General features: G+C 52.0%; 3 protein-coding genes and 1 long non-coding RNA gene across 5 annotated transcripts in view; 2 read left to right on the top strand and 2 right to left on the bottom strand.

Moving 5' to 3' along the window:
• Nucleotides 1-5: 5 nt before the first annotated feature.
• ELOVL1 (ELOVL fatty acid elongase 1) lies at nucleotides 6-4,727 on the bottom strand. The gene is made up of 8 exons (XM_040627413.1): nucleotides 4,596-4,727; nucleotides 2,114-2,173; nucleotides 1,752-1,942; nucleotides 1,498-1,578; nucleotides 1,303-1,359; nucleotides 1,113-1,218; nucleotides 889-1,025; nucleotides 6-737 (listed from the first exon to the last, which is right to left on the bottom strand). The coding sequence occupies exons 2-8, from the start codon at nucleotides 2,157-2,159 to the stop codon at nucleotides 516-518; spliced, it is 840 nt and encodes a 279-aa protein (XP_040483347.1). The 5' UTR covers nucleotides 2,160-2,173; nucleotides 4,596-4,727; the 3' UTR covers nucleotides 6-515.
• Nucleotides 4,728-7,076: 2,349 nt separating this feature from the next.
• Nucleotides 7,077-15,589, top strand: LOC103670812. Its single transcript, XR_570678.2, has 3 exons — nucleotides 7,077-7,205; nucleotides 7,553-7,750; nucleotides 9,371-15,589. It is a non-coding gene; the product is annotated as an uncharacterized LOC103670812 (long non-coding RNA).
• Nucleotides 15,590-15,716: 127 nt separating this feature from the next.
• Nucleotides 15,717-21,069, bottom strand: MED8 (mediator complex subunit 8). Of its 2 annotated transcripts, XM_008699326.2 has the most exons (7): nucleotides 20,999-21,069; nucleotides 19,537-19,655; nucleotides 18,689-18,833; nucleotides 18,024-18,164; nucleotides 17,743-17,824; nucleotides 17,120-17,368; nucleotides 15,717-16,098 (listed from the first exon to the last, which is right to left on the bottom strand). In XM_008699326.2, exons 1-7 carry the CDS (start codon nucleotides 21,002-21,004, stop codon nucleotides 16,034-16,036), a joined length of 807 nt encoding a protein of 268 aa, XP_008697548.1. In that variant the 5' UTR covers nucleotides 21,005-21,069; the 3' UTR covers nucleotides 15,717-16,033. The 2 variants fall into 2 exon arrangements, with proteins under 2 accessions (XP_008697548.1, XP_040483348.1); XM_040627414.1 differs by lacking the exons at nucleotides 19,537-19,655; nucleotides 20,999-21,069 and having other exon boundaries at nucleotides 18,024-18,192; nucleotides 18,689-18,827.
• Nucleotides 21,070-21,111: 42 nt separating this feature from the next.
• Nucleotides 21,112-24,063, top strand: part of SZT2 (SZT2 subunit of KICSTOR complex) — a 51,081-nt gene continuing 48,129 nt past the window's right edge. Inside the window, exon 1 of the mRNA XM_040627415.1 lies at nucleotides 21,112-21,247. Coding sequence (XP_040483349.1) covers nucleotides 21,221-21,247 — 27 coding nt within the window. The 5' untranslated portion in view covers nucleotides 21,112-21,220. The remainder of the gene's footprint in view (nucleotides 21,248-24,063) is intronic.

Genomic DNA, 24,063 nt, shown 5'->3' with positions numbered 1-24,063 from the left:
CTCGGTGGTTTCCTCTGTCACTTTTAATGAAGACCTAAGTGAGTGAGCAGCCGCCACAGGCTGTATTCCCAGGCCCCCCACCCACCCTGACCTTTGGCCGAGAAGCTTCTGCTTCAGTGTGGGGTAGGGAAGGAGGGATCCTGGGTCCACAGTGACGGATTATTGCTGACCTCTTCAGTGTGAGGAAAAAGGCCACAAGACCCTGGCGGGGGCCAGTCCTGAGTGCTCCTCTCCCAAGCTGAAGGCAGGGAGGGGGAGTAGCGTCCAGCCCTTTCAGCCCCCAGCTCTGGAGTGGCATGAGCCCATGTCCTTGGAGCTGGCCGGGAGAAGGGGGCGAGGAGCGGAAGCCGTGGTCCCCTGTGTACCAGCCGTGGGAAGGGGAGGGCCTGTCCCCTGCTCAGTCCTGACCGCACAGGCCCTGGTCACAGGTCACTGGTGTCGGCGGGGAGAAGTCAGATGCTGCCCAAGGCGCAGTCCTGAGGCACTTAGGTGGGCACCTGGCGAGGCCACGCTTCTCAGTTGGCCTTGACTTTGGTGGTACCTGGAGCTCCGTTCTGCTGAAGCACACGGGGCAGCCGCTTGCCCTTGGTGTAGGAGTGGTACCAGAAATTGGAGAAGAGCACGAAGAAGATGGTGCCATACACCCAGATGAGGTGAATGATGGTGGGGTACTGGTAGTCACAGCGGGGCAGGAAGTAGTACTGCGAGATGTGCAGCGAGACCAGGACGAACTGGATCTAGAATGAGAAAGGGGTCAGGGGACAGGGGAGGTGGCGGACAAAGACCAAATGTGGAATGTGGAGGCATGGGGTCAAAGGTGAGGCAGGCTTAGTAAAGGCAGGATCCAGACCAGGAAGGCTGGGGGTGGTTACGGGCCAGGCCCCTCACCAGCTGGATGGCTGTCATGTGCTTTTTCCACCACAAGTAGGGCTGAGCGACCGGGCCGAGGGCGGACAAGCCATAGTACAGGTACATGACCACATGCACACAGGAGTTGATCATGGCGTGGAAAGAGCCCATTCCTCCTGTCGGGACAATGAACAGGGTCAGGAGAGTCGAGCTGCTGGTCCTCAGTGCCTGCCCCTCTTCCCGCAGTGGCCTTCACCACTCACCCGGGGCGATTTTTACCCCCCACCACCAGCTCCAGGGAAGCACTGAGTGGTGGAAGACATGTAGGAAGGTCACCTGTCCATCTTTTTTCCGGAGAATGAAGATCACCTGAGAAGAGTAGGGAACTGGGATTGAGAGCCAGGGCCTCTCCTTTCTCCCCCCAGCATCCTCGGATCTCCTATAACCACTCACCGTGTCCATCAGCTCGATGAACTTGGAGAAGAGGAAGAGCCAGGCCACTTGAACCATCTGCAAGAAGTCAGGCAGCCTGAGGACCCCCACACTACTCCACCAACTTCCCTGAACTGGCCCATGAGCCCAGGTCACAGCCAAACTGCTATCCCCAGGGTGTTATAACCTAGCTCCCCCCACTCCGCCCCCACTTACCCTTAGTGCCTCCGGGCTGTTAGAATAGTCCACGGGATCGCAGCGCCAGGTGTAGGTAGTCAACCAGCCAGACATCAAGAACTAGGAAGGGGTGTGGATTGGACCACCAGAGATCCACCCTGCCCAATCCCTCCTGCTATCTAGCTGAAGAAATGGATCTGAGCCTCTCTGGAAAGGAGATGCCATGCTCTGACCCCAAGGCCTGCCCCTTCTCCTGCCAGCAGGAATGAAACCTAGGCATCCCAGGGGCCCACCTCATAGACAATGTAGAGGGAGAGCGCCACCAGTGAGAAGTTGTAGACAATCATGAAGCCCCGGAGCTGGAAGGGCTTCCGATTGGCCATGATGCGGGGCCCGAGGGAGAGCACGAAGTACACGTAGGTCAGGAGGATGGAGGTCATTAGCAGGGGGGACCCCATCAGAGGGTAGCCCTGGATCCGAGGATCTGTGGATAAGGGTCAAGGAGTCAGGAAGAGTCACAGGGACCAAGCGGCCCCCACCAGGTGTACAGGCATGGCGTCGGGTCACAGAGGGTCAAGGGGTTTGCAGGGACTCTCCAGCAGGAGACAGTCCTAGATCCAGGGATCCCGGGGCAGGAGGGAGGACAGCATCTTACCCGCGTACGTCATCATCTCCTGGTACAAGTTCACGACCGCCTCCATCCTGGCTAAGGAATCTGGGGAGGCATGGGGGGCCATGGGTGTCAGGGCTGGCTATGCCCCCATCCCACCCCTGACCCACAGACAGGACACAGACCAGATGAGACAACTCCCGACACCTTGCAGAAAGGACAGAAGAGTGAGGAAGGAACGGCTGGGGACTGGGGGCAGGAGGCACGGCTTCCCCACATCCTGCCTGCTGGGAAGGGCTGTTCCGCCCCCCTCTCCGCACCTCACTCGCCCCCCTCACTCCCTGCTCCGCCACCCAGATTCCTACCACCCGACCTCACCTCCCCTCTCCAATGGTGAACTCTCCAGTTGTGGTCTCCTTCCGGAGACTCTTGCCTCTCCTCTCCAGAATGACCGCCTCTCCCTTCCCAGCCAGTCTCCCACCTCTCTTTTCTCCCCAGGGATCCTCCCCTCCGACCGCTCCAATCCACCTTCAGGAAGCTCTCAGCTCCCGGGAAGACTCCCCCCACCCCTGCCCGTTGCTCCTCTCTTCTGCCCTCCCCAGGCTCTCACCTCCAGCGACTCTCTCCGCTCTCCGCTCCCCGCTCCCCTCCTCTCCGGCACTCCCCTCCTGCCCTTCCTCTCCGGAGCCTGGTTCTTTGAGACTCCTGCCCCGGCGGCTCCACCTGTCTGACTAGATCTGGGAGCGCCCCGCCCTCCACCCGCCCCCGCTGCCCTGCGCTTGGGGTGGAGGGCGGGTCCAGGCCACAGGTCAGGGCCCGGAGGAGCAGGACCCACCAGGATTGAGAAAGCCAAGAGTGAAGCATGGGACTCACCACCCACCCACCCCGGATGGCCACATGAGCTAAGGTTCTAGCTTAGTTTTGAGCGAGAAACCTCGCGGGGCTCCAGCCCTAGCCTTGGCCCAGAGAGAACTGCTGAAAACCCACACCCAGCATCTTCTCCTAAACTAGCCATAGATTCTCAGTTGGTCCTGCTTCAGGATGGGTACAATCACCCTTCTCTCCCTGGGAGGGGCAGGGAGGCCAGTGGCATGTGAGGAGGTGGGTGAGTGGGGGAGGTCTCAGGAATCTTCCCCTCCCTTAGGGAGGGTCCTAATGAGCTAGGCCCTCTCCCTCTCAGAACCTGAAGGAATGTCGGGGGAGGCCCAGACCCAGGAGAGCCTGGGATGCCAAGGCTGTCCCAGAGGGGCAAGGCACTCCCCAGCCAGCCAGGGCAGCAGATGGCCTGGGAACTGCCTGCATTCTAGCATGCCAGGTGCCCCCTAGCCGTGCAGGCACAGGAATATACACGTCGCTCACCTCCACCGAGGCCGTCCACGTACCCCTCACACACTCACCTGGGCACACAACCCACGGATGCTCTTGCAGCCTCCATGGGGACCCCAACCGCCCCCACCATGGTCAGGGCCCAAGCCCTCCCTCTCGCACAGCTCTCCCCAGCACCAAGGACAGGCCGACCCAGGGCTGGCACACCTGAGTACACTACACGCAGGGCCCACACACCCCCTGCTGACATTCACCACCCCCCCTGACACACCACCCAAGCAAGCCCCCGTGGACTTTGGCATGCAGAGTTTTTGATACTCAGACCCACTCCTAACTCCATTCCCACTGGCAACACACCCAAACCACTCACATGGCCGCCTTCCCTGGTCCTGCACCATGTGCAAATGCTCGCGCTCACACTCCCGGGCCCACACGCAGCTTTACTCACACGTACGTGAGTCACAGGGAAATGTGGTCACAGACATAAACTCAGACACCCCACTTAGAGATGAATGAACATAAAATCACCCTCCCCACATTCAGACACACCTGCCTTCGGTCATGCACACAGATCTCTTTCACGGACGACAACAGCCATTCATTCATTCACAATCGGACCCCGCTGGCCGCCTGTCCTGTGGTGGGGCCTACCTGGCAGCGGCCTGCGCTCACACACACAGCTCCTCCCTGACCCATGTGAGCCTGCCAGCTGGTTATCTCTCCCGCTCGCTCTCAGCCACCACCTCAAGTTCACCCCCTCCCAAACACTCCTGCACCCTGGAGGTCAGGAGTGGCTCCAGGCTCTGGAAAGGACCTCTCCCCCTGCTTGAGGAGCACTGGGTGTGTCCCTCGCAGGGGAACTCAGGCGGGAGCTTCCTTCCTTTAAGATGGATGGAAGGGAAAAGGAGACAGGCAAAGGAGGGGGGAGGGGAAGGGAGGCGAGAAGAGCTGGGAGCAAGGCAGAGGGAGGGTAAGAGGCATAGAGGGGCAAGACCCGGAGGTGGTGGAAGGCCTAGGTTTAAGCAAATAGGGGCCGGCATCGGAGGGAGGCTGCTGGCCAGGCCCGGCCCCAGAGAGCTGGGACCTCCCACCCACGGTCCCGGGAACAGCCTCGCCCACAGGCTGGGCAGGGCAGGGCAGGGCCAAGCGGGCACGGTGCCCGGGCACGTGAACAGCCCGCCCGTGGAAGGTCCAGACTCACCAGTGGGGGGCCAGGCGGGCAGCAGTGAAGGGCTCGGAGGGAGCAGGGCCAGAGAGAAGTCCCCAGGGCCAGCCTGCCTGCCACTTCCTCATCTGCTGGGCCGACTTTCTGTCACCAGAGGGGGACGGGGCGGGCCGGGCGGGGGGCGCCTGCTGATTGGCCCCGACTTCGCTCGGCCCGAGGGGCGGGCGCAGGGGCGGGCCGCCAGATTCCGGGGCAGGAAGCACGCCCAGCCCGGACTCCCCACCCTTTCCCTAGGCATCGGGCAGCCCGCCTCCATCGGGTCGCCCTGGGCCGGCCCTCGCCCGCCGGAGAGGCACCTGACTTCTTCCTGACACTGTGTCCTTCTGGGACCTCCGGTGACTGCCTGCCAGCGCGACCAACACATCTTCTGTTTGTGGCAGGCCCACCCACCTTGGGACGCTGCGGAAAGTTCCTTTCCTCCAGGGCTCTCTCTCCAGAGGGAGGTGGGAGGGTTGGGCGGTAGGTAGCACGTGTGTGCTCCGGGCTGGTCTGGGGTAGCAGGGAGGTCTCAGCCCCAGGGAGCAGCTGGGCCAGAAAGCCTTCTTGACCAGCCGGTGAACTTGGCTGAGCCCTGGCGTTAGGAATTGCTAAGAGGACTAGTGGCCCGGGGCAGGAACAGTGAATCACTGGTTAAACGGGCCTTGAAGGTATTGAAAGGAAAAAAAGGGAAGTGAGGACAACTGTGGCTGAATGTAGTAGGGCTTGAAGGCCAACCCGGGCAGTTTGGTTTTATTCTGGAAGCAGAGGAGAAACAGTGAGGATTCCTGCGGTGGCTACAATCAGGCCTGTGTGATCAAATATTTATTGAGCACCTACCATGTGCAAGCCTGTGTAAGTGCTAGTGACACATGGGTGAAGGAGGCAGATGCTGGTGTCCGGGCGCGGGGTTTACTGGCTAGCTGTCGCGTCACTCTGGCAGCCAGGGCGATGAGGTTATTGAGGCAGACCAGGTGAGAACTAACAGCCTGACCTAAGAAGCTTTGGCAACTGATGGGATGGGAGTGGCAGACACTGGAGATGTCCCCAAGCCAGGTGGACTGACTCTCCATACTTAGCTGTCTACCCAGCTTCCTGCACTGCGCTCCCAGCTCCACACGCTCACCCACTAGACTGAACTGGGGTGAGGACGAAGTTTGAGCGGAATGAGATGTGCAGCCCAGCGGCTCCTGGAGCGGTGCTTTGCGTACAGTGACCCAATGACTGCTTGTCGGACCAGACGGTGTAAATGTGGACGGAAAGGGGATTCAGAAGAGACAGTGGTTTGGGAGAAATATGTTCATAAATGGTGGGATGTAGCCATGTAGGAGTTTCGTCTTAGAGGTAAGCGGTCAGAGCCAAACTAGAGCTATGATCCAGAAAGGAAATGGCAGGAGAATTCAAAAGGCTCAAATTTCTTAGCCTTCTAGCACTAAGGCCTCCCTGACCTGGCCCTCAGCCTCCCACTCTACCTGTTACTCTCCTGTGCTAGGCTTTAACTGTTCCCTAAGGATGTCTACATCTTTCACACACTCCCACCCCTCCAAGCTTAGTCCCCTGGCTCCATACAAGGTACACACAGCCCTCCCAGGTAGTAACCGCTCCTCCCCTGCCGGCCCCTGCAATCCTACAGCGATGCAATTAGCGCAACCTCCCCGACTCTTCAGTTCCTCTCAGCCAGAGGCACGTGTTAGTCGTCTCTGTATCTCTTGCACCTGGCCCAGTGGCTGGCCCATTTGATCCTTTTCCTAATGTTTGTGGAGTGAATATGAGAATAAATGAGACTGCGAGAAAGGCAAGAGGGCGAGGGGCCCAGAGTCAGGCGGGGAGAATGGTGAGAATTCAGGCGGCTTTCTACTTCCCGGGCGGTGGCAGTCTCCCTTGAGTCCATAATTATTTGTTGAAAGCCTAATGTGTTCCAGGTATACTTTGGGGTCACCCGACTCCACAGGCCTGAGTTTACATCTTCCAGTGAGCACCTGCGTGACCTTCTGCAAGTTGCCGAACGTCTATAAAACAGGCACGACGGCGCCTCCCTCATCCTCGCGAAGAGAGGAGGAGCTGGCCCACGCACAGCACTCGGCCCTGCTTCATACAGGGTGGGAGGCAACCACGACGTCAAGCACATACCACTGCCGATAACCAGTACGTCAGTCTTGTGTGCGGACTCATGAGCATTGGTTCAACAGATCCTTCCTACGCGCTCAGTGTGCACACACTGCTCTGAGAGCTCTAATGAGAGGTTCTGGAGTCGGTACCCATCTAGGGACAAATGAGACCCGAACAAAGCAGACGACCAGACAGGATGGGCGGTCCCAGAGGTCAAACGTAGTAGAGGCAGGGAACTTCAACTACCCACTTATTCACCTGGGCCCCGGTGGGAAATGAGCACAGCAGGCCCTCAGTTGAGGTTGACTACACGAATGAACACGCACCAAGACTCACTTCGCTCAGTTCCTGTCCTGTTCCTGGGAGAAAGCATCTCTGATGGACATCACCTGGCCCCATGTCCTACCAAATGGCATCTCCACGGCTCTGGGTTTCCTGCAAAACACTCGCAGTCTAGAGGAGGAGACAGACGTCAAGGAGACCAATCATAGTTAGCATGTGGTGAGTGTTCCCACAGAGATAAACGCAGAGGCTTATGAAAGCACCGAGGGGAGGCACCCTACTCCAGGGTGGGGGTGAGTTCTTGAAGGCTTCACAGAAAGGACACTAAGCTAAACGTTGAAGGACACTTTCTAGAAAGCAGGGAAATGCATTCCAGGCAGAGGGACGCATGAGTGTAAGGCACAGAGGCAAGAGATGTGGCAGGTTGGGGGGGCTCTGGGTAGTTCGGAGTGGCTCCAGCTCAGACAGCAGAGGTCAGGGCAGGACACATGAACAGGAGTCAGTTTACATAGAGCCCTGAATGCCACGGTAAGAAGTGTGGATTTTGTTCTGTTTATGTTTTTCAGCCCTGGCTGCACACAATCACCTGGGGAGCTTTTAAAATATCAATGTCTGGCTCTCACCTTCAGATTGATTCTAACGGCTGTTTTTAACGGGAAGAGGCCTGTGCATGTTTACGTGTGCTGTGGAAGGAGACAGTGGGATCCAGCGTACACACGGGGGGATTAGCCTTTGGCGAAGGAGAACACCTCACAGACTGACATGTACGGAAAAGAAGGGCAAATTTGTCAGGGGACTGGGAGTGAAGGAGGTCGTCTGGGGCCTGCGGAGAAGCTGGGTTAGAAGGGGCAGGCTGATAAACTGGAGAAACCGAAGGCGTCCAGGAACTCACAGGCTTGATAAGGATGAAGGCCAGGTGTTGGGGAGGGGGGTGCAGGGGAAGAATCCCCAGTCCAAAAGCTAAACTTCCCCCTCCTTCATGGAACCTTCCTAACTGGAAGTGAGGTGACTCCCCCCCCAGGGTCCCACCCTGTCTGACTGGTCACTCACTGCTCTCTCGGGGGCCCTTCTCCACCCTCATTCCCCAGAAGATAAACCACAGACGTACTTTCTGCGAGGGTTCAGTCTGAAAACCACCAACCATGTGAACGCAAACAACTCCGTTCCCATGATTATCTGAGGACTTACATGGTTCAGCGGAAAAGTTAAAAGGAACTGGGATCAAAGAAGCAGGAATGGGAATGAGGAACGACTGGACAAAGGCATGCCTGTGTGTGTATGAGCAGGCGGGCTAACAGTGGAGCAGCGGAGGGGACAGAGCATGGGAGACGCGGGGAGTCAGCTAAAAACGATAGGAACTGCGGGTCCAGGCTAACGGACACCAGGAGTGGCAGGGAGAAATGGAAGTAGTCTCCCGGGGGCTTCTCCCTTTCCCATCCCATAAAGGACAAAACACACTTTCTCCATAGTCGCCAGGCAGAGTTGGGGGGAGGGCTGAGTCTGTGAGGACAGGGGAGTGAAGAGAGGGGAGGGGTTGTCAGTTAATCCTTCTGCATATCCTTGGGCCTTCGCCAGCCAGTTAGTGTCCTCCACCTAAGGCTGAGGCCTCCACTGAAGGAACCGGAGCTGGCAGAAGGGAGAGACTGCGTGCAAACATTCATCACATCTGTCCGTGGGTAGCCAATGCCTACACACTGCGGGTAGCATTCAGTGCTCACTGAACAGAACTAAAGAAACTCAGGTAGGGGAAGAGGGCTGTGATAGAACCTGCAGAAAAAGCTGTGGAGAGAGAAAAGGGGAGACTTTTGGTTCGGGGACAAACCAGGGGAGGTGATCAAGATGAAGGAAAGAGAGTTAGCCAGATCTGGAGGATGAGTTGAGAAAGGCCAAAAGGGGAAGAGAGAAGCGCAGCTTATTATTCAATACTTCCTCTGGCAAGAATGTGGCCCTAAGAGCTGCTTTCCATGTGTCCATATGGTTCACTCCTGTAACTGCTATTATCGCCCCTTCATGGACGGAAAGCACTGAATCAGAAAGGGTGATGGATTTTTCTCAAGGTCACATGGCAAGTAAGGCAGAAGCAACACAGGTGTTCCAGGCTGAGGGAAAGTGGGGACAAAGGGATGGAAGGAGGAAAGCACAGCACAGGTGCAGGGAATTGCTACGCCTGATTCTGCTCGGCCAAACCACACGCTGCATGAGAGGCCCTCGTAGGCAAGGAGGTAAAAAAGTTGGTTGGTCCCCAATCATGAAGTGGTTTGAATGAAAGAATGAGGAGTTTTGTTTGTTTGGGGGCATCCCTAAGAATTTTAAAGAAAGGGGTTGGTATGATCCCCCTTGTTCTTCAGAAGGACAAACCTGGGGACAATATGGTATCTCACCAGGAGGAACGGAGAGGAAGGGGAGCCAGCTGGGAGGCCATCTACAACGCACAGGTGTGACGCACAGAAGGCCTGAGAGGATAGAGCAGAGAGAGGACACAGAATTGACAGGAAGGTGGTCATGCTGGATAACTCCGGTGGAGCAGAATGGAGGAAATGAATGCATCTGGGGACATCTGGAATGTGAAGTAAGATAGCACATTCAGCAGGCAATCTTAAACACAGTTCTGTACGTTTAGAAGGATGGACAGGGCTCGAGGAAAAAAAAAAGGTAAGGATTCTCTGAAATCACATAAAGTGGACTGTGAGAGCTCACTTTCCCAGCCCCTTGCTTTCATTTCCTTTAAGGAATTCCTGCCCCCACTCCATTGGCCTGTTAATCATGGTTGTTCTCCCCACTTCCCCCAATTCGAGCTCCTAACAGGCCAGAATCCAAGCAAGAACAATCAAGAGTTCCTGCGCGAGATGAGCCCTACTGCTACAGAATGCAGAAACAGAGACAGAGAGCCTCAGACCTCCGAGCCCCTGAGCCCACCTGTAGCCAGTCACCCTTCAGCCCTCCACCCGAATAACCCAAATACAATCGGGTTCCCCTTTCTTTGTTTTTGGTTAGGCTAGTTTAATGGTAATGTGCTATAATCAAAGCAGTCTAATATACCACAATGCAATAAAAAATGAAATTGCTCAGGAGACAGTAGTGGAAGAGAACAGTAGTTAGCATTTGAGTGCTGACTATACCTCAAGGGCCTTTTATGCCCTTCTAAGAAGTCTGGACTTTAGGGGCGCCTGGGTGGCTCCGTCAGTTAAATGTCTGCCTTCGGCTCAGGTCATGATCCCGGGGTCCTGGGATCAAGTCCCCACATCAGGCTCCTTGCTCCAGCGGGAAGCCTGCTTCTCCCTCTGCCTGCCACTCCCCCCACTTGTTCTCTCTCTCGCTGTCAAATAAACAAACTCTTAAAAAATAAAATAAAAATAAAAAGTTCGGACTTCACCCTGTAGAAAATTATGAGCTACTTACAGGTTTCACTTTAGTTTTAAATATGTTCAGTTGAAGGTACCCTTTTGAGGTCTGGGCTATAATCCCATTTCACAGAGGTGGAAACTGAGGTTCTTGGAAGTGAGGTAACTTGCCTCAGGCCACACAATGGATGTGTCCAGATGAGGTATAATTGAAGAACAGTCGAGTGTACAGGGAAGGAGGAGGTAAAGACGTGATAGGAGTAGGTGACACTGGAAGGATGTTATTCACTAGATGAACAAGGGGCCCGGAAGCAGGAAAAAGAGAGGCAGACAGTCCAAGGAGAGGGCAGAGCCTCTGTCAGCAGTGGAGGTGGGACACAGCGCCTGACTCCCAGGTCCTGGCTCCAGCTGAGAGTACTTCAGGCTTGGTGGCAAGAACCACGGAGCTGCCATGACACAACAAGGCCTATGGGACAGATGGTGAGCGTGAAAAGAGGCAAGCACACGCTCCGATCTGTGATGCCCGGGGAACTACAACAGCAGCCCGTGAAGCCCTGAGCCCAGACCTGGTAATCACAGATGAACGAGGAGGGAACTCATCACGGCTGCACGGAGAGATCTGTGCGTGGTGTAGGGCCCCCTTTAGGGACAGAACTGTAGGCTGACTGTGGAACTGAGCCTTCAACTGGTTTGGACAGAAGATACAGTTTAGGAGGGAGGACAAAGAACATTTCAGGTGACGGAGCTTATCATTTGGCCTCAGAGCAAAATGACACAATTTAAGAGACCAAACTAGGCTTTTATGGAAGAGTATGGGCATCAACTAAGTGGGAGAAAAAAAAATTCACAAAACTAGATTCAAGAATGACGTATCACACCAGGTAAAAAATGCTCTGCCTTCGGTTCTGAAGGGACGCCGTGGGGGATGCAATGTGCGCAAAGGATCTCTCAGAAGGCTGAGCTCCTGAGGTTGAGCGTGACGTCAGCATAGACAAGGTGCAGAGGGAGGAAGAAGTTAGCTCCTCCTAAAGGGACTGATCGATCATTGGTTTAAGCAACAATTACTGCCAGCAGAGTTCTAGACACAACCCTGAGGATAGCGAATATTTATCCAGCTTTTATCGTCAGGCACTACTCTGAGCACTTCACTGCGTATTAACCTATTGAAACATCAGAGCAGCCCTACAATATAGCCACTGATATCATCATCCCCAGGAATAAGGAAACTGAGGCACAGAGGTAAATTAACTTTCCCGAGCCACACGGCTAGTAAGTGGCACAGCTAGGATTTGAACCTAGGCAGTCTGAACCTGCTCTTTTAACCAAAATGCTACATTACTCTCTCTGCCCCAAGTCAACTAACTCACACCACACCACTACTGAGAATAGTAGCAGCTAGCATTCACAGTGTTTATGACGGGCCGATGCTAGAGTATGCCAGACACACACACTTCATGCCAAAGATCACCTCGTTCCCAGGTAGATGAACTGGAATTCAAACCCCAAGTTCAGGGTGCTTGAACCTGGGGGACAATAAAGAGCATAAAAGAGGAGGTAACTGACCTTACTTACTTAGAGTGGCACTGAGTTGTGCCTGCACTGGGTTGTCGGAAAGCTTCACAGAGGAGTGGCTCACGGGCTGAATTTTGAAAGATGATTGGATATTCATCAGACAGAACGATGGACAAAATGTTACTTGCAGAGGGAATGGTGGGACTAAAGGAACGGAGGCTAGAAAGTCTGCTCCTTTCGGGAAACTTCAAGCAGCTTGTATGGCTCAGGAACAGAGTGGGCGGCAGGACAATAAAGAAACTAAGTCAGGAGACGTCAGGGGGCCAGACTGCACAGAATCTTACTTGCCTTTCCAGGAAATCTGAGACATTTTTCCAAATTTTTCAGTGAAGTAAATGTAATGGCAAAAAAGACACAAAGAAATATCCCCCAGGAAATCTGGTGGCTTACTCTGAACCCCTTCAGACTAGGAGGAATTCCTGGAAGTCTATTTTCTCCTAATAATGCATATGAGATAATTTTGTGTCCTCTGTTTAAATTACTTACCCTCAAGAAAATGAGTGTTCCGGGGTGATTGGATCCTGGATTGCCACCAACCTGCCAGGTGTGTGGACTCCAGTTTGAGAAACATGGGGAAGGAACTATCAAAAGGATTTTAATCAAAGGAGCAATGTGATCTCATCAGCAGTTTAGAAAGACCTGGCAGCCACATCAAAGATGGGTCAGAGTGGGAGACAGGGAGTCTGAACATCACTTTTAGGGAAAGAGGGCCAGGGCCTAAAATGCAGGGCAGGATAGATAGATATTAGGGAGCCAGAACAGATAGGATTTGGCACCTGACTGGGTCATGGGGGGCTGGGAGGGAAAGGCTAAGGATGGCTTCCATAGTCTCGGCCTAGGTCACACCCAGGAAATTAGGGAAAGCAAAAAAAAAAAAAAAAAAAAAAAAAAAACCACAACAGGTTCAGAGGGAAGGATGACTGGACTTGAACATTCAGAATCTGAGGTACCTACGGGTCCTAGGGGCAGAGAGCGGTGAGCTGAAAATAAAAGTGGTGGTTACAGGGACAGCGGGCAGAGGGAAAGAAGGCCAAAAGCTGCAGAAAAGGACCGGTCAGAGGAGAAAGAAATGAAAAGGAACTGGTCAGCACTATGAAACGCCATGGAGATCAAGTAAGAAGAGCACTGAAAAAATTCTGGATTTAGCCAGTAGGTCAACGTATATCCCTTAGTAATTTCTCTGGACAGTAATCAGGAGTTGACCCAGGGTGGGCGTTTGGAAGGATTCAGCCTCCGTCCTGCCTGGTGCTGGGATCAGCTCACACGGCTCCTATGTCCACAGGCACAGAGAATACATTGTCCGTAAGGAGGATTATTCTGTACAAGCAGTTCAAACAAAGAGAGAGGTTGTTCCCAGCTGCCTGGGGGAGGTGAGAATGGGGTGGAAAAGGGACCAGCCTTGCATTAGGGCGTTCCTGCAGAGACCAGCCGCCCCCCTGAGAGCAGGACAGGAGGTGGGCAATCTACACCTCCAGCTCAGTTCCCAAGCCAGAGCCCATTACAGAACCGGAAGGAGCACTTGGCTACGGCCTATCAACAGTGGCTGTTTCACAAGAAAGTAGCAAGCTTAAGTAAAGTTGGCTAGGTAGGGCAGGAGTAGACCTCAGAAGGGGTAGAGAAAGGGGTGACTGGGGTATGAGTAAAAGGGAGGGTCAACAATGACAGAGTTCTAGCCACAGGGCAGGCCTGGAGATGGAGCGGTCCCAGGCAATGGTGGTCATGCTGATGGAGATTAAGTAAACTCCTGCCATCAGCAGGGTGAACTCTGCGCTGTAGAAAGATCTCACGGTTTCACAGTGCTTCTTTCTCCATCCTAGGCATAATCCCAGGAAACAATGGCCTAATCTCATTCTCCAGAGGCCCTGAGAGGAGGAGAAAACACGTCCCCAGACAAAACAGAGCAGTCAGAAACAGAGGAATACCACCAAAGTAGAGTGAGGGAGCCATCTTTTACAAATCCTAAATCTGAGCAAGGAAGCACCTCACGTCCTCCTCTTCAAAGGAAGCGCCATATATATTTGCGCCTGAGGGAATGGAGGGAATGTATGTGTGAGGGGAGGGAGATACTTTCCACTGGGGCATTTGCTGGGTTCTATGGGTCCCAAAGTTGGCGATGCTACATAGGTGTGGGTACTCCAGAGGATGTGGGGGTTGGAAGGGGTCAGAAATGAGAACATGTGTTTCCAGAGTAAAGAATATAGAGATGTGAGTGCCTCCAGAGGAAGGAATGTTTGCATAAGGGCCCAAGATGTAGGTGAGGTCCTGCACATGTTGCTGTTGGGGAGGAGGACATTTCCACCTCAAATATCATGGTGGGAATGAAGGTAGTATTAGTCTGAGAAAACAAAGAAACGGGGTTGGGGCCTCTCAGTGGAGGGAATCTTCTGGTGGAATGAAGGACAGCAGTCACCAAAAGCTGCTTCAGGGGTTTTAGAGACGTACAACTTGAACTTTATCCAATATGGCAGTTCGCTCTGACACTTCCAGCCGGGAGAAATAGGGTAAGGACATAAGGAACACTTGACAGAGCAATAGACAGGTCTGCTGAAGTGGGGGAAAGGTCTGGCATTGCCTCAGAGCTGATAACAGGACTCCCCATGCTGTTGTGTGCTATGACCACTGAACTCTGTGGAGACCATCTCTTGTCTCGATGGAGCAGGAATGGATGTGACATTGGGGACCACTTTTCCAGTCCTTTGCTGCCACGGCCTGGCAGCATTTGGCCCGGCACCAAACAAATGCCCAAGTACTGCTGTGTGACAGGAGAGAACAGAAAGAAGGCAGCTGGAAGGTATGAGTGGGCCCTCCTCATACCACTCAGGATTTTTAGATCAAAGCTAAGTGAGGCTAGAAAATGTTTTATGGAGAACAAATCAGAATTGCCTTGCAGCAACTTTGAAAGTCTCTGACCTACGGTCTCTGATCTCTATATAGCTCTCTCATAAATCACTGTCAGCTAACACTGACATGGTTGCCATCAATTTAAAAAACTTTATTCAGAGAAACCCTTTGGTCTTCCCCTGACTCAGACCCTGCCCCTGCCTGCAAAGGAGCACCAAGAAAGGCTGCGTAAGTGCAGACCAGACTCACACTGCTCTTCGGCTTTATGCAAAGCAGGCAACGGTCCTGGTGGCTGTCCCCACCCACCAGCAATCTGGCTCTTACTTGAGTTTCATTGGACTGGAGGAAAGGCATCCTGGCTGGAATCTAGGAACTAGGCACTATTATGAGGACAGCTAAACCCTGAAGAAAGATGGTGTGAAGTGTAATTCCCCTCTCCCTCTAAAGTAAGAAAAATGAGTCCAGGGAAGAAAGGGCTTCTTCACGTGCTAAGAAAATCCCTTTCTCACACAATCCTACCTAGAAGAGCAACTTTCTGGGAAGCCCCCACCTACTGGACCTTCAACATCTTCTTTCATGTGTATGGGGTAGGGTAAAGGATAGGGAACTTTGTGACTATTTCCCGGGTAAGAGCTGAACCGGCTTCTCAGAGGAGAGGAGGAGGAGAGCAGGCCCACACTTCACCAGAGCTGCAGGTGGACCGTTTGACCCAGCCCAGAAGCTTCGCTGCCCACAGCGCGGAGAGATGGCCAGGATGGAACCGGGGGGTGGGGAGGGGTGGGCCTGAAGAGCCCTCATGCCTCTAAGGACATACAGAGGCTGTGACAGTTTCTGGCCGCACAAAATAAGCACAGGTTTCAAAGAGAACAGAGCTGTCCGTGATCTTGAGTCCAATAGCTCACCACTGACGGGAAGCAGCGTCAGATGCCACTAAGTTCTGGATCCAGGACTGAGGAGGGCAGTGGGGAGAAGTGGCTGTAGAAACTGTCATTTATTGAATACCCGTCATTTCATAGACTGTACTAAGTGTTTTACATTCATTTTCTCATTTTAATTCTCACAACAACCCTATGAGGTAGGTATCATCACCATTTACAAACAAGAAAACAGACTGAGGAAAATTAGGTCACTTGCCCAAGGTCACTCAGCTAGTCAGTGGTAGAGCTGGGACCTGTCTGGTGCTGAAAGCCCATGTTCTCTTTATTGGACCCACCTAGTTCAGCTTTGGGCAAAACGCGATTTCACTGCCCAGCTCTGCAAGGGGCACCTGGGAGTGGAGGTTGCCGGCCACACTCACCGCTGGTAGGGATGCATTGAAGCTGACTTGATGTTGGTTTTTATTCCACTTGGCATTTTCCCTAAAAGGAACATAAGAAAGACGCTTGAGGGGCGCCTGGGTGGCACAGCGGTTAAGCGTCTGCCTTCGGCTCAGGGCATGATCCCAGCGTTATGGGATCGAGCCCCACATCAGGCTCCTCCGCTATGAGCCTGCTTCTTCCTCTCCCACTCCCCCTGCTTGTGTTCCCTCTCTCGCTGGCTGTCTCTCTCTCTCTGTCAAATAAATAAATGAAATCTTTGAAAAAAAAAAAAAAAGACGCTTGAAGCATGGTAAGACTATTATGATAAATCAGAGAGGTGGTCTCCCAGGTTCCCTTCTGCCACCCCCTCGCTCTATCACCTCAGAACCTCTGTGGCCTCTGACCCTGGGTAGCAAAGATGAGAGGTGTGGATCTTGACCAGCCCTCTCCCTGCAGGTGTCTGGGAGGAAAGGGCTGATGGTAGGAGGGCTCAAAACACACCCCAGCTGTCTCCTGCTCAGCTACTCCTGGAAAAGACAGCTAGACCCCATTTAATGTCACAGGTAAAAAAAATAGGTTTTTTCTTATTGTAACTGTTCCTTTTCCTGGACAGCTTTGAAAAAAAATACCTCTTCTAGCTTCGTCCATCTGAACTCCTCCAAACTGTTCTTGTAACTATTAACAGTAAGCAGGAGAGACAGGATACAAAGAAAAGAGTACACGGAGCTTGCCCGTTTGTCAATTCTCAGCACACCTACTGAACGGTCTTAAGACTGTCGGTCCCTCTAAGAAAAGACCCTAACAGCACACCCAGTGTCCAGAGAAAATGGCACAGAAGGGTAGCTGAGACAGAGCTTTAAGATGGGGTGGGAGGTACAGCTTCTGCTGCTCCAAGTTCTTCCTTTCTCTGGTGCCTGCTACAGAGTTTCAAAGATTTTTACTCCTCAAAAATTGTTTTCTGGGTCTGAGCCAAGAAGAAAGGAGAAAATCTCCAGCTCTGGGATGTTGGAGGCTCAGACAATCCAGCTTATTCCTACTTCCATGCTCAAGGCCTGCTACCATGTCCTTCCCTCCACCTTACCTGTTTGACCGGCTTGAGCCATCTGCACCCCACTGAGCAGCGGCTGCTGCTGGCCTGGAGCTCCCGCCATCTGCACCTGCTGTAATCCTGAGGCTCCTGCAAGGATTGTCCCAGCTCCAGGCTGGCCCGGCTGGCCAGGACCACTGCTGCCTGAAGGTCTCCAGTTAGACAGCCCCTTTCCAAAGGCCACAGCGGCTACTAAGGCATTGGTGTCTGCAGGGTTAAAGGTCTGCTTGTTTGGCCGGAGACCTGAAGGAAAAGGTGAAGTGAGGAGCCTGAAGTATGCCTCTGACCCTGGACTGAAGCTAGCAGCAGGAAGACCAGGATGATCCCCGGGGCTCGGAGCACCAGGGCTCAGCAGCATCCACACTCACCGGGAGCCCAAAGGAAGAGCCCCCGGAGACCCCCCACAGCTATCTTGGAATTCTCCCCTCTCATTTTGCCCATTTCCTCCACCTGCTCCAGGGCTAGCCCTAAGCACACACGGCGAACAGAATGGACGTGTCCCTCTCCTAAGCAGTTCGGTCTTCCGTCCTCACTTCACCACCACCAAAACGACCACTCCCATCCCAGCGATCTTCTCCCTCTTTCCCTTCTCCGTGTCGCCGCCAATCCCTCCGTACCTCCACTCTCCGATTCCCGTTCCTCTTTGCTGATTTTCTCCAGAAGGTTTGAACACATTTTATTCAAGCTCTGGATCTGCTTCTGTAACACACACACATTTGTGCAGAGATCAGGGCAAACAAGAAATGAGTGTGGTCAAGTTTCTTCCTTGGGCTCTTCCAGGGGCAACTTATGTGTAACCAACTGTGTGTGCCCACCAGACACAAATGGCAACGTCTAGCTTCTCGTGATGGGACCCCAGAGGTTGGGGGGGTACAGGTGGGCAGCGACGCGGTCCAACCTGAGCTGCGTCAGCACCGATGCGGGCCGCATCCGTTGTGAGCTGCTTCTCCTGCTCTTCAACCTCGGGGTCCGGCTTGGTTCTCAGATGGTCAGGGACCACCTCATGGCTGAAAACAGGCACTCGTCCTTCAGTCTGCCGCTGTAACACACAGATTGGATAGATCCTCCTACGCGATTCAAGCAGATTCAGTCTGGCCTGATATACACAGTTCCTTCCAGAGGCAAATGGTACATTTTCCGGGAAAACACCACCTGACATAGAGTCTAGCTTCCTAGGACACTCTTGCCCTTACTCCCTGCTTCATTTCTGTCTCCTCACACTTCTGTTTCTACCAGACCTAGAGGCAAGTTTCCCTTTGCTACATTTTAATAAAATGCCAAAGTAGACAAACTCACAAAAGAACATACTTTTTGCTAAAAATAGGTATTGGAGGAGAAAGGTCCTTGCCTTAGTGACACAGGCCTCGGGTTTATTTGGCACTACTTGGGAAAGGCTCCCCAACTCCAGAAGGAAAAAAAGCAAAGCCTCCAAAATGCAGCCCTTGCTTTCTTATTGCCACACACTACACATTCAGAACTTCTAAAATAACCAAGCAACATCTGTGCTCTAAGTCCTCATCTAAGACTTTAATTTCCCATGTTGTACCCTTCTCCTCCTCTTACCATGAGATCTTCATCGCGGTCTGGGGACAGCACGAGAGGGATGATGACCTGGTTACGGAACAGTGGTGTCTTTTCATGCTTCAAGACCTTGTTCAAAGTGTTCAGCTGTCCAGAGAGCAAGGCAAAGCTGTCCAGGACAGAGGGCCTGGTGGTGATAAGAAGGTATCAGAATGTTCTCAGTAAAGTAGCCTTGGAGGGGTCCTTCAGACTAGGAACACCCAGGCTCACCCCAAAAAGACTCATAGCACTACAGCTGGACTGGGCAGGAACCAGACTGGCTTGGGATTGTGGAGTTAGGATTATGGGGTTAGGAAAGAGAGACACACTTTGAGTTTCTGACACAGGTGGAGAAATAAGGCAGTTCATTCTTTGAATGGGGTGAGGACCAGTGGCGAAATAAGAACCACAGCTGTACCTATCACTAAACATTCAGAAACTGTGTAAAAGCTTCCTCTCAGGCCTGAAAATAGGATCCACACTTCCAGAGTAGGGTGGACCTAAAAGACTCAGCAATATCTGTAGTAAGAGATCCAGGATGAACACTGGATTCTACTGTAGTGGGAGGACCCACTGAGGGAGTACCTCCTCCCAGAGAAGTCAAAGGGTGAGAATCAAAAGCTAGAAAGAACTTGGGTTGGGAAACTGGGCATTCCTCTACTTCCTCGCCACAGTGGCACCAGGACAAACTTCACTGGTTAAATGCTGGGAAACCCAGCTCTTTCCAATCAAAAGATGTTTGCCAAGTGATAAGTTGTGACATCACTGGCGATGTCCTATCTACCAGGAGGTCTGCCCCTCCTCCCCCCACACCCATGGAGCCCTCCTCAGCTTGCCCTGGCAACCCTTACCAGGTCAGCCGGTCATACTCGTTCTCCAACTTATAAATGAAACTCCCCAGTGAGTTCTTCAGATCAGCCACTTGACTCAGCAGTGCATCTAATGATGCCTCAAGCTGCTTCTCCTCCCTCTGCACCAATAGGAACAGGTTGGTTACCCAGATAGCCGTGAGTATGACACATACAGAGGAAGGCTGAAAAGCCAGGATGACAGTATGCAAAACTAGTCAAATAACACAGGACCTCCCTGGCGCAGGACAGCCAGGTTGTTTTCTATCTTTGGTATTTGGGTTACAGACAGTATCAACCCTTAGACCTTTCAATCCATTTGCCTGACCTCGATTCCTCCTTTCCCTCATCATCTCCTAATTCATGTCTGGCTTTTCTCTGCATTGGAAACACTCCATACTCTCTCTTTGAGACATTTTCACCAGACCTGATGCCTGGGCTTTATTACCTTTTGTGCACCTCTGCAGCATATGTATTTCAGCTTCTCCTGTACTACAATCTGCCTTGTGAGCCTGGCAGTTCCTGCCAATAACATAATCTCTGGGAAACCTACCCACACATGAAGGTTTCCCTGAGTACCAGGCTTGTACCACCACTGCCCCCCAACCTCCCCCCCTTTGTCTTTACCCTCAGCATTTGATGTTTTCAAACTTCTTTTTGCTGAATTAATCAGCACTCATTTTATCTCTGTGCCAATATTCCTGTGTCCCTTTCACAAGCTTAGTCAACTTATAAACATTACTGACAGCCAACCAGGAGCAAGAAAGTAAGTGGCAAGTGAAAAACAAAAAAATGCGCACGCTCCTAGGCACCAGAGAAACAATTTTAAATGTTGACGTGTCTGCACACATTTTCCCTCCCATCTGTGGTCTCCAGTTTTACTTCATTTCTTCATCCTTAACAACTAACAGCTCAGGCTGCGAAGAATGATGCAAAATCGTCTTACAAACTCACCAATCTATATGACGTGAGCCTTGATCCTAGGTTCCACCCACAGCCTCAGATTATACTTAGCTCAGCTTTCAGCCACCCTCTCCCCCCTCCCCCCGCAATTCCTTCACCCCTCAGGCTTCTCTCCAATTCCAGATCCCTTGTTAGGTCTGCATCCAACAGCGTCAATCCAACAGCCTAGGCCGGGGCCTGAGCCAACCCGCCACTTTCTTGAGCCGTCTTCCTTGGGCTGCATTTCAACCTTCCCAGATTACAGTAGCCTGATGCCTTCGTGCATCCCCGTAAATCCGCGGGGCCTCCTCGCTTGCGACTCGGCCAAAGGCTCCTGCCAAATGGGCCCCACCCCCCCTCCAGTCTGCTGTGCCTCCCCATCCTGCGGGCCCTTACCGGTCAACTACGGGCTCTGCCCTCTCCTCTCAGCCCCAATTCCTCACTCTACTCGACCAGCCCACTCTCAGTCCTGTTACCTGAACCTAGCTAGCTAGCGGTCAACAGCCCCAACCCCCGCTCTCACCTGCATTGCGGCGGCAGCGCCGGCGGCGGCGGCGGCGGCAAAGACTTCCCCTTCCGGTTGCCAAATCTGCGAGCCGCTCTGAGAGGGCTTCGTCCGCCAATCAGAAAACTCAGAACTCGGCCCTCCCACTCACTTCCGGTTCCTGCGGGGCTCCAGTAGTCGGGTCAGGGGTCACGAGCGGAGCATCTTCTCTGGCCCGGGCCGGCGCGGGAGGGATGTGTGATGGCCTCGGAGCGCCCGGAGCCGGAGGTGAGGGGCGGGCGGGCGCAACGCTGGGCGCTGGGCCTCGAGCCCTGAGGCGGAGGGTCCGGCGGCCCGGCGCGGCGGCGGCGGCGGCGGCCTCCTCCTGGTCTGGGGGCGGCCGGGCTGAGTGGCCTGGGTAGGGATCGGCCCAGCCCCGAGGGCCCGACAAGTGAACCTCCTCCCCGCTGCCCGCAGTTTCCTCAGGGGGGGCTGGAGCAGAAACCCGTCACTTTGTTTTGTTTATTGAGATTTCAGACACGTCGCCGACCCTGGGGCTCTCGGATTCTTGGTCTTAATAATGATACTAACAAAACCTGTGGTGTGATTTCTGCTGCAATTTCCGTGGGCAGCTCGGCAATAGACCTACTTAGCTGGCTTATGCATTTCTCCAAACATGGGAATGCCGTAAACAGCATGAATTAATTTAGTTGTAGCGCTCGTGCACGTAGGGAGCAGCTTTGGTTTCGTGAAAAAACATTTGACTCGGAGTGAAACCTCGTCCCAACATTGGCTCTGCTGTTTAGCTATCCGTGCAACTTTGGGCAAGTCTTGACTGTCGGGATCCTGTTTCTTTCTTCATAAAATACCTGTCTTATGGTGTGTTGTGAGAACTTTACGTATTAAACCAGAAAATGTGTATGAGGCATCCGTTAGCGTTAATGCAAGGAACTTATACCTACATGATGTTATTCAAACTTGTGCAAGGAAGGGAAGGTGGCAATACCCGTTCTCATTTACAGTTAAGGAAACTGAAAACTGAAGGAGGTTAAGCACCTTACCCAAGTGCTACTCAGTCAGGGGAGTAGCAGAGTTTTGAAGTTAGAAGATCTGAGCATAAAATCTATCAGATTTGGAAAGAACATCACTAGAAGAGGTGCCCAGTGTTCTAAGAGAGTATATGAGTAGGTGGGAAGGGTGAAGGGTGTGTATAATGACATAAATAGTAGTCATTACTTATTGAATGCTTACTGCATGCTGGGCACCATTCTCAGCACTTTACCAATATCAATTAGTGCTCTCATCCATAGACGTATTTATCATCTCCATCTTTCAGTTGGGAAAATTGAGGCACAGAGCTCACCAGAGTAACATGGTTACACAACTAGTAAGTAGTAGAGGCAGGACTCCCAAACAGGTGGCTTGGCTCCAGATCTTACGTTTTTAACCATCGTGATTTTTAGTATAATAACGTAGTCACAGGATGGCAAATCTCCAGTTTGTTGGGATTTGATGTGATGAGACCCAAGATTAAGTAGGAAACCTTGTGCTGCTTAAAAGAATCAGATGGGGCGCCTGGGTGGCTCAGTCAGTTGAGCTCTTGGTTTCAGCCCAGGTCATGATCTCGGGGTCGTGAGACTGAGTCCCACATTGGGAGGGAGTCTGCTTGAGATTCTCTCTCCCTCTCCCTCTTCCCTTTCCCCTCTCAAATAAATAAATAAATCTTTAGAAAAATAAAAGAATCAGACATGTTCCACAGGGATGGTGGAATAGCCCATGCATCTGAAATACCAATATTGACATCGGAAACCGGGGATGTACTGTATGGTGACTAACATAACATAATAAAAAATCATTAAAAAAAATAAATAAATAAACCAGAGAATCTGAAACCTCAAAAAAAAAAAAAACAAAAAGGAACAAAAAAAAAAAAAAAAGAAATACCAATATTGAGAAAGACTGAAAGAATTTGAGCATCTCCTTAAGGATTAAGATGAGAGGAAATGGGGGGACGTTGTAGGGAAATACAACATACCTTTTAGTCAGGTAGTCTAAAACATCGTTGTGGGCTCAGTTGGTTAAGCATCTGACTCTTGATTTCTGCTCAGGTCATGATGTCAGGGTCATGAGAACAGCCCCAGGTCAGGCTCCACATTCAGCGGGGAGTCTGCTTAAGATGCTTTCTCTCCCTCTCTCTGCCCCCTCAAAAATAAATAAATCTTCAATAAATCCCCCTCAATAAATAAATAAATAAATAAATCTTAAAAAAAAAAGGGTAGAAATCTAATGCAAGCCATATATGTAAATTTTCTAGCAGCCACATTTAAAATGGTAAAAAGAAACAAATGAAATCAATTTTAGTAATGTATTTTATTTAACTCTACATTTCCAAAATATTACCATTTCAACATGTGATAAATATTTAAAATTATGAGATATTTATCATTCTTTTTTGTACCAAATTTTTAAAATCCAGCATGTATTTTACACTTAACAGCACATCTCATTCTGCACTATCGGACTAGCATCATTTCAGGTTCTCAGTAGCCCCGTTTGGTAGTGGCTGCCGTATTGATCAGTGCGGATCTGTAGTAGCTTAGAGTCAAGACGCATACTTGTGGGAGTCTCATTCAGCCAAAAGTTAAGCATGTGTTAAGTTCTTGATTTGCATTTCTGAAAATTTTATCTCACAGAGTAAGGGGAGTGAAGGGTTCTGCCACTGGGCAGAAAAGTGACTGACTTTTAGAGGTTGTTACAATCTCAAGAGAAAAAAATTGGGCAGAGTCAGATTTAAGAAATCATTCATTCATCAGATATTTAAAATATTTTATGAGTGCTACTGTGGACTCAGAATTGTGCTAAGTATCAGGGTGGATGCCAAGCAGTGTAAGACAGACATGTCTCCTATTTTAATGGAGTAAACAAACATTGAATTATAATGAGGGCTGCAAAGGAAAACTACAGAGTGAATGAGTGCTTAAAAGGGGTTCTTACTTGACTGTTAAGAAGTGTGAAGGGAGGAGTGGTTTGGGATGCCGTCTCAGAGAAATGACATTTCAGCCTGAAGACTGAGTAGAAGTTGGCCATGAGCAGAGGCAATAGTG

The sequence above is a fragment of the Ursus maritimus genome, unplaced genomic scaffold, assembly GCF_017311325.1.
Source record: "Ursus maritimus isolate PB19 unplaced genomic scaffold, ASM1731132v1 scaffold_12, whole genome shotgun sequence".
NCBI classification, from domain to species: domain Eukaryota; kingdom Metazoa; phylum Chordata; class Mammalia; order Carnivora; family Ursidae; genus Ursus; species Ursus maritimus.
Note: the sequence above shows the minus strand (reverse complement) of the source record. Positions and strands in the feature narration are given on the sequence as shown.

Excerpts from the sequence above, each read along its gene's own strand:
- ELOVL1 (XM_040627413.1), bottom strand. The coding sequence starts at position 2,159 with ATGGAGGCGGTCGTGAACTTGTACCAGGAGATGATGACGTACGCGG. Across the intron at positions 1,943-2,113 it reads GGAGATGATGACGTACGCGG|ATCCTCGGATCCAGGGCTAC; the intron begins GTAAGATGCTGT and ends CCTTATCCACAG. Across the intron at positions 1,360-1,497 it reads ACAGCCCGGAGGCACTAAGG|ATGGTTCAAGTGGCCTGGCT; the intron begins GTAAGTGGGGGC and ends GACTTCTTGCAG.
- MED8 (XM_008699326.2), bottom strand. Across the intron at positions 18,165-18,688 it reads ACCGCGATGAAGATCTCATG|CGGCAGACTGAAGGACGAGT; the intron begins GTAAGAGGAGGA and ends TGTGTGTTACAG. Across the intron at positions 17,825-18,023 it reads TCGGTGCTGACGCAGCTCAG|AAGCAGATCCAGAGCTTGAA; the intron begins GTTGGACCGCGT and ends TGTGTGTTACAG.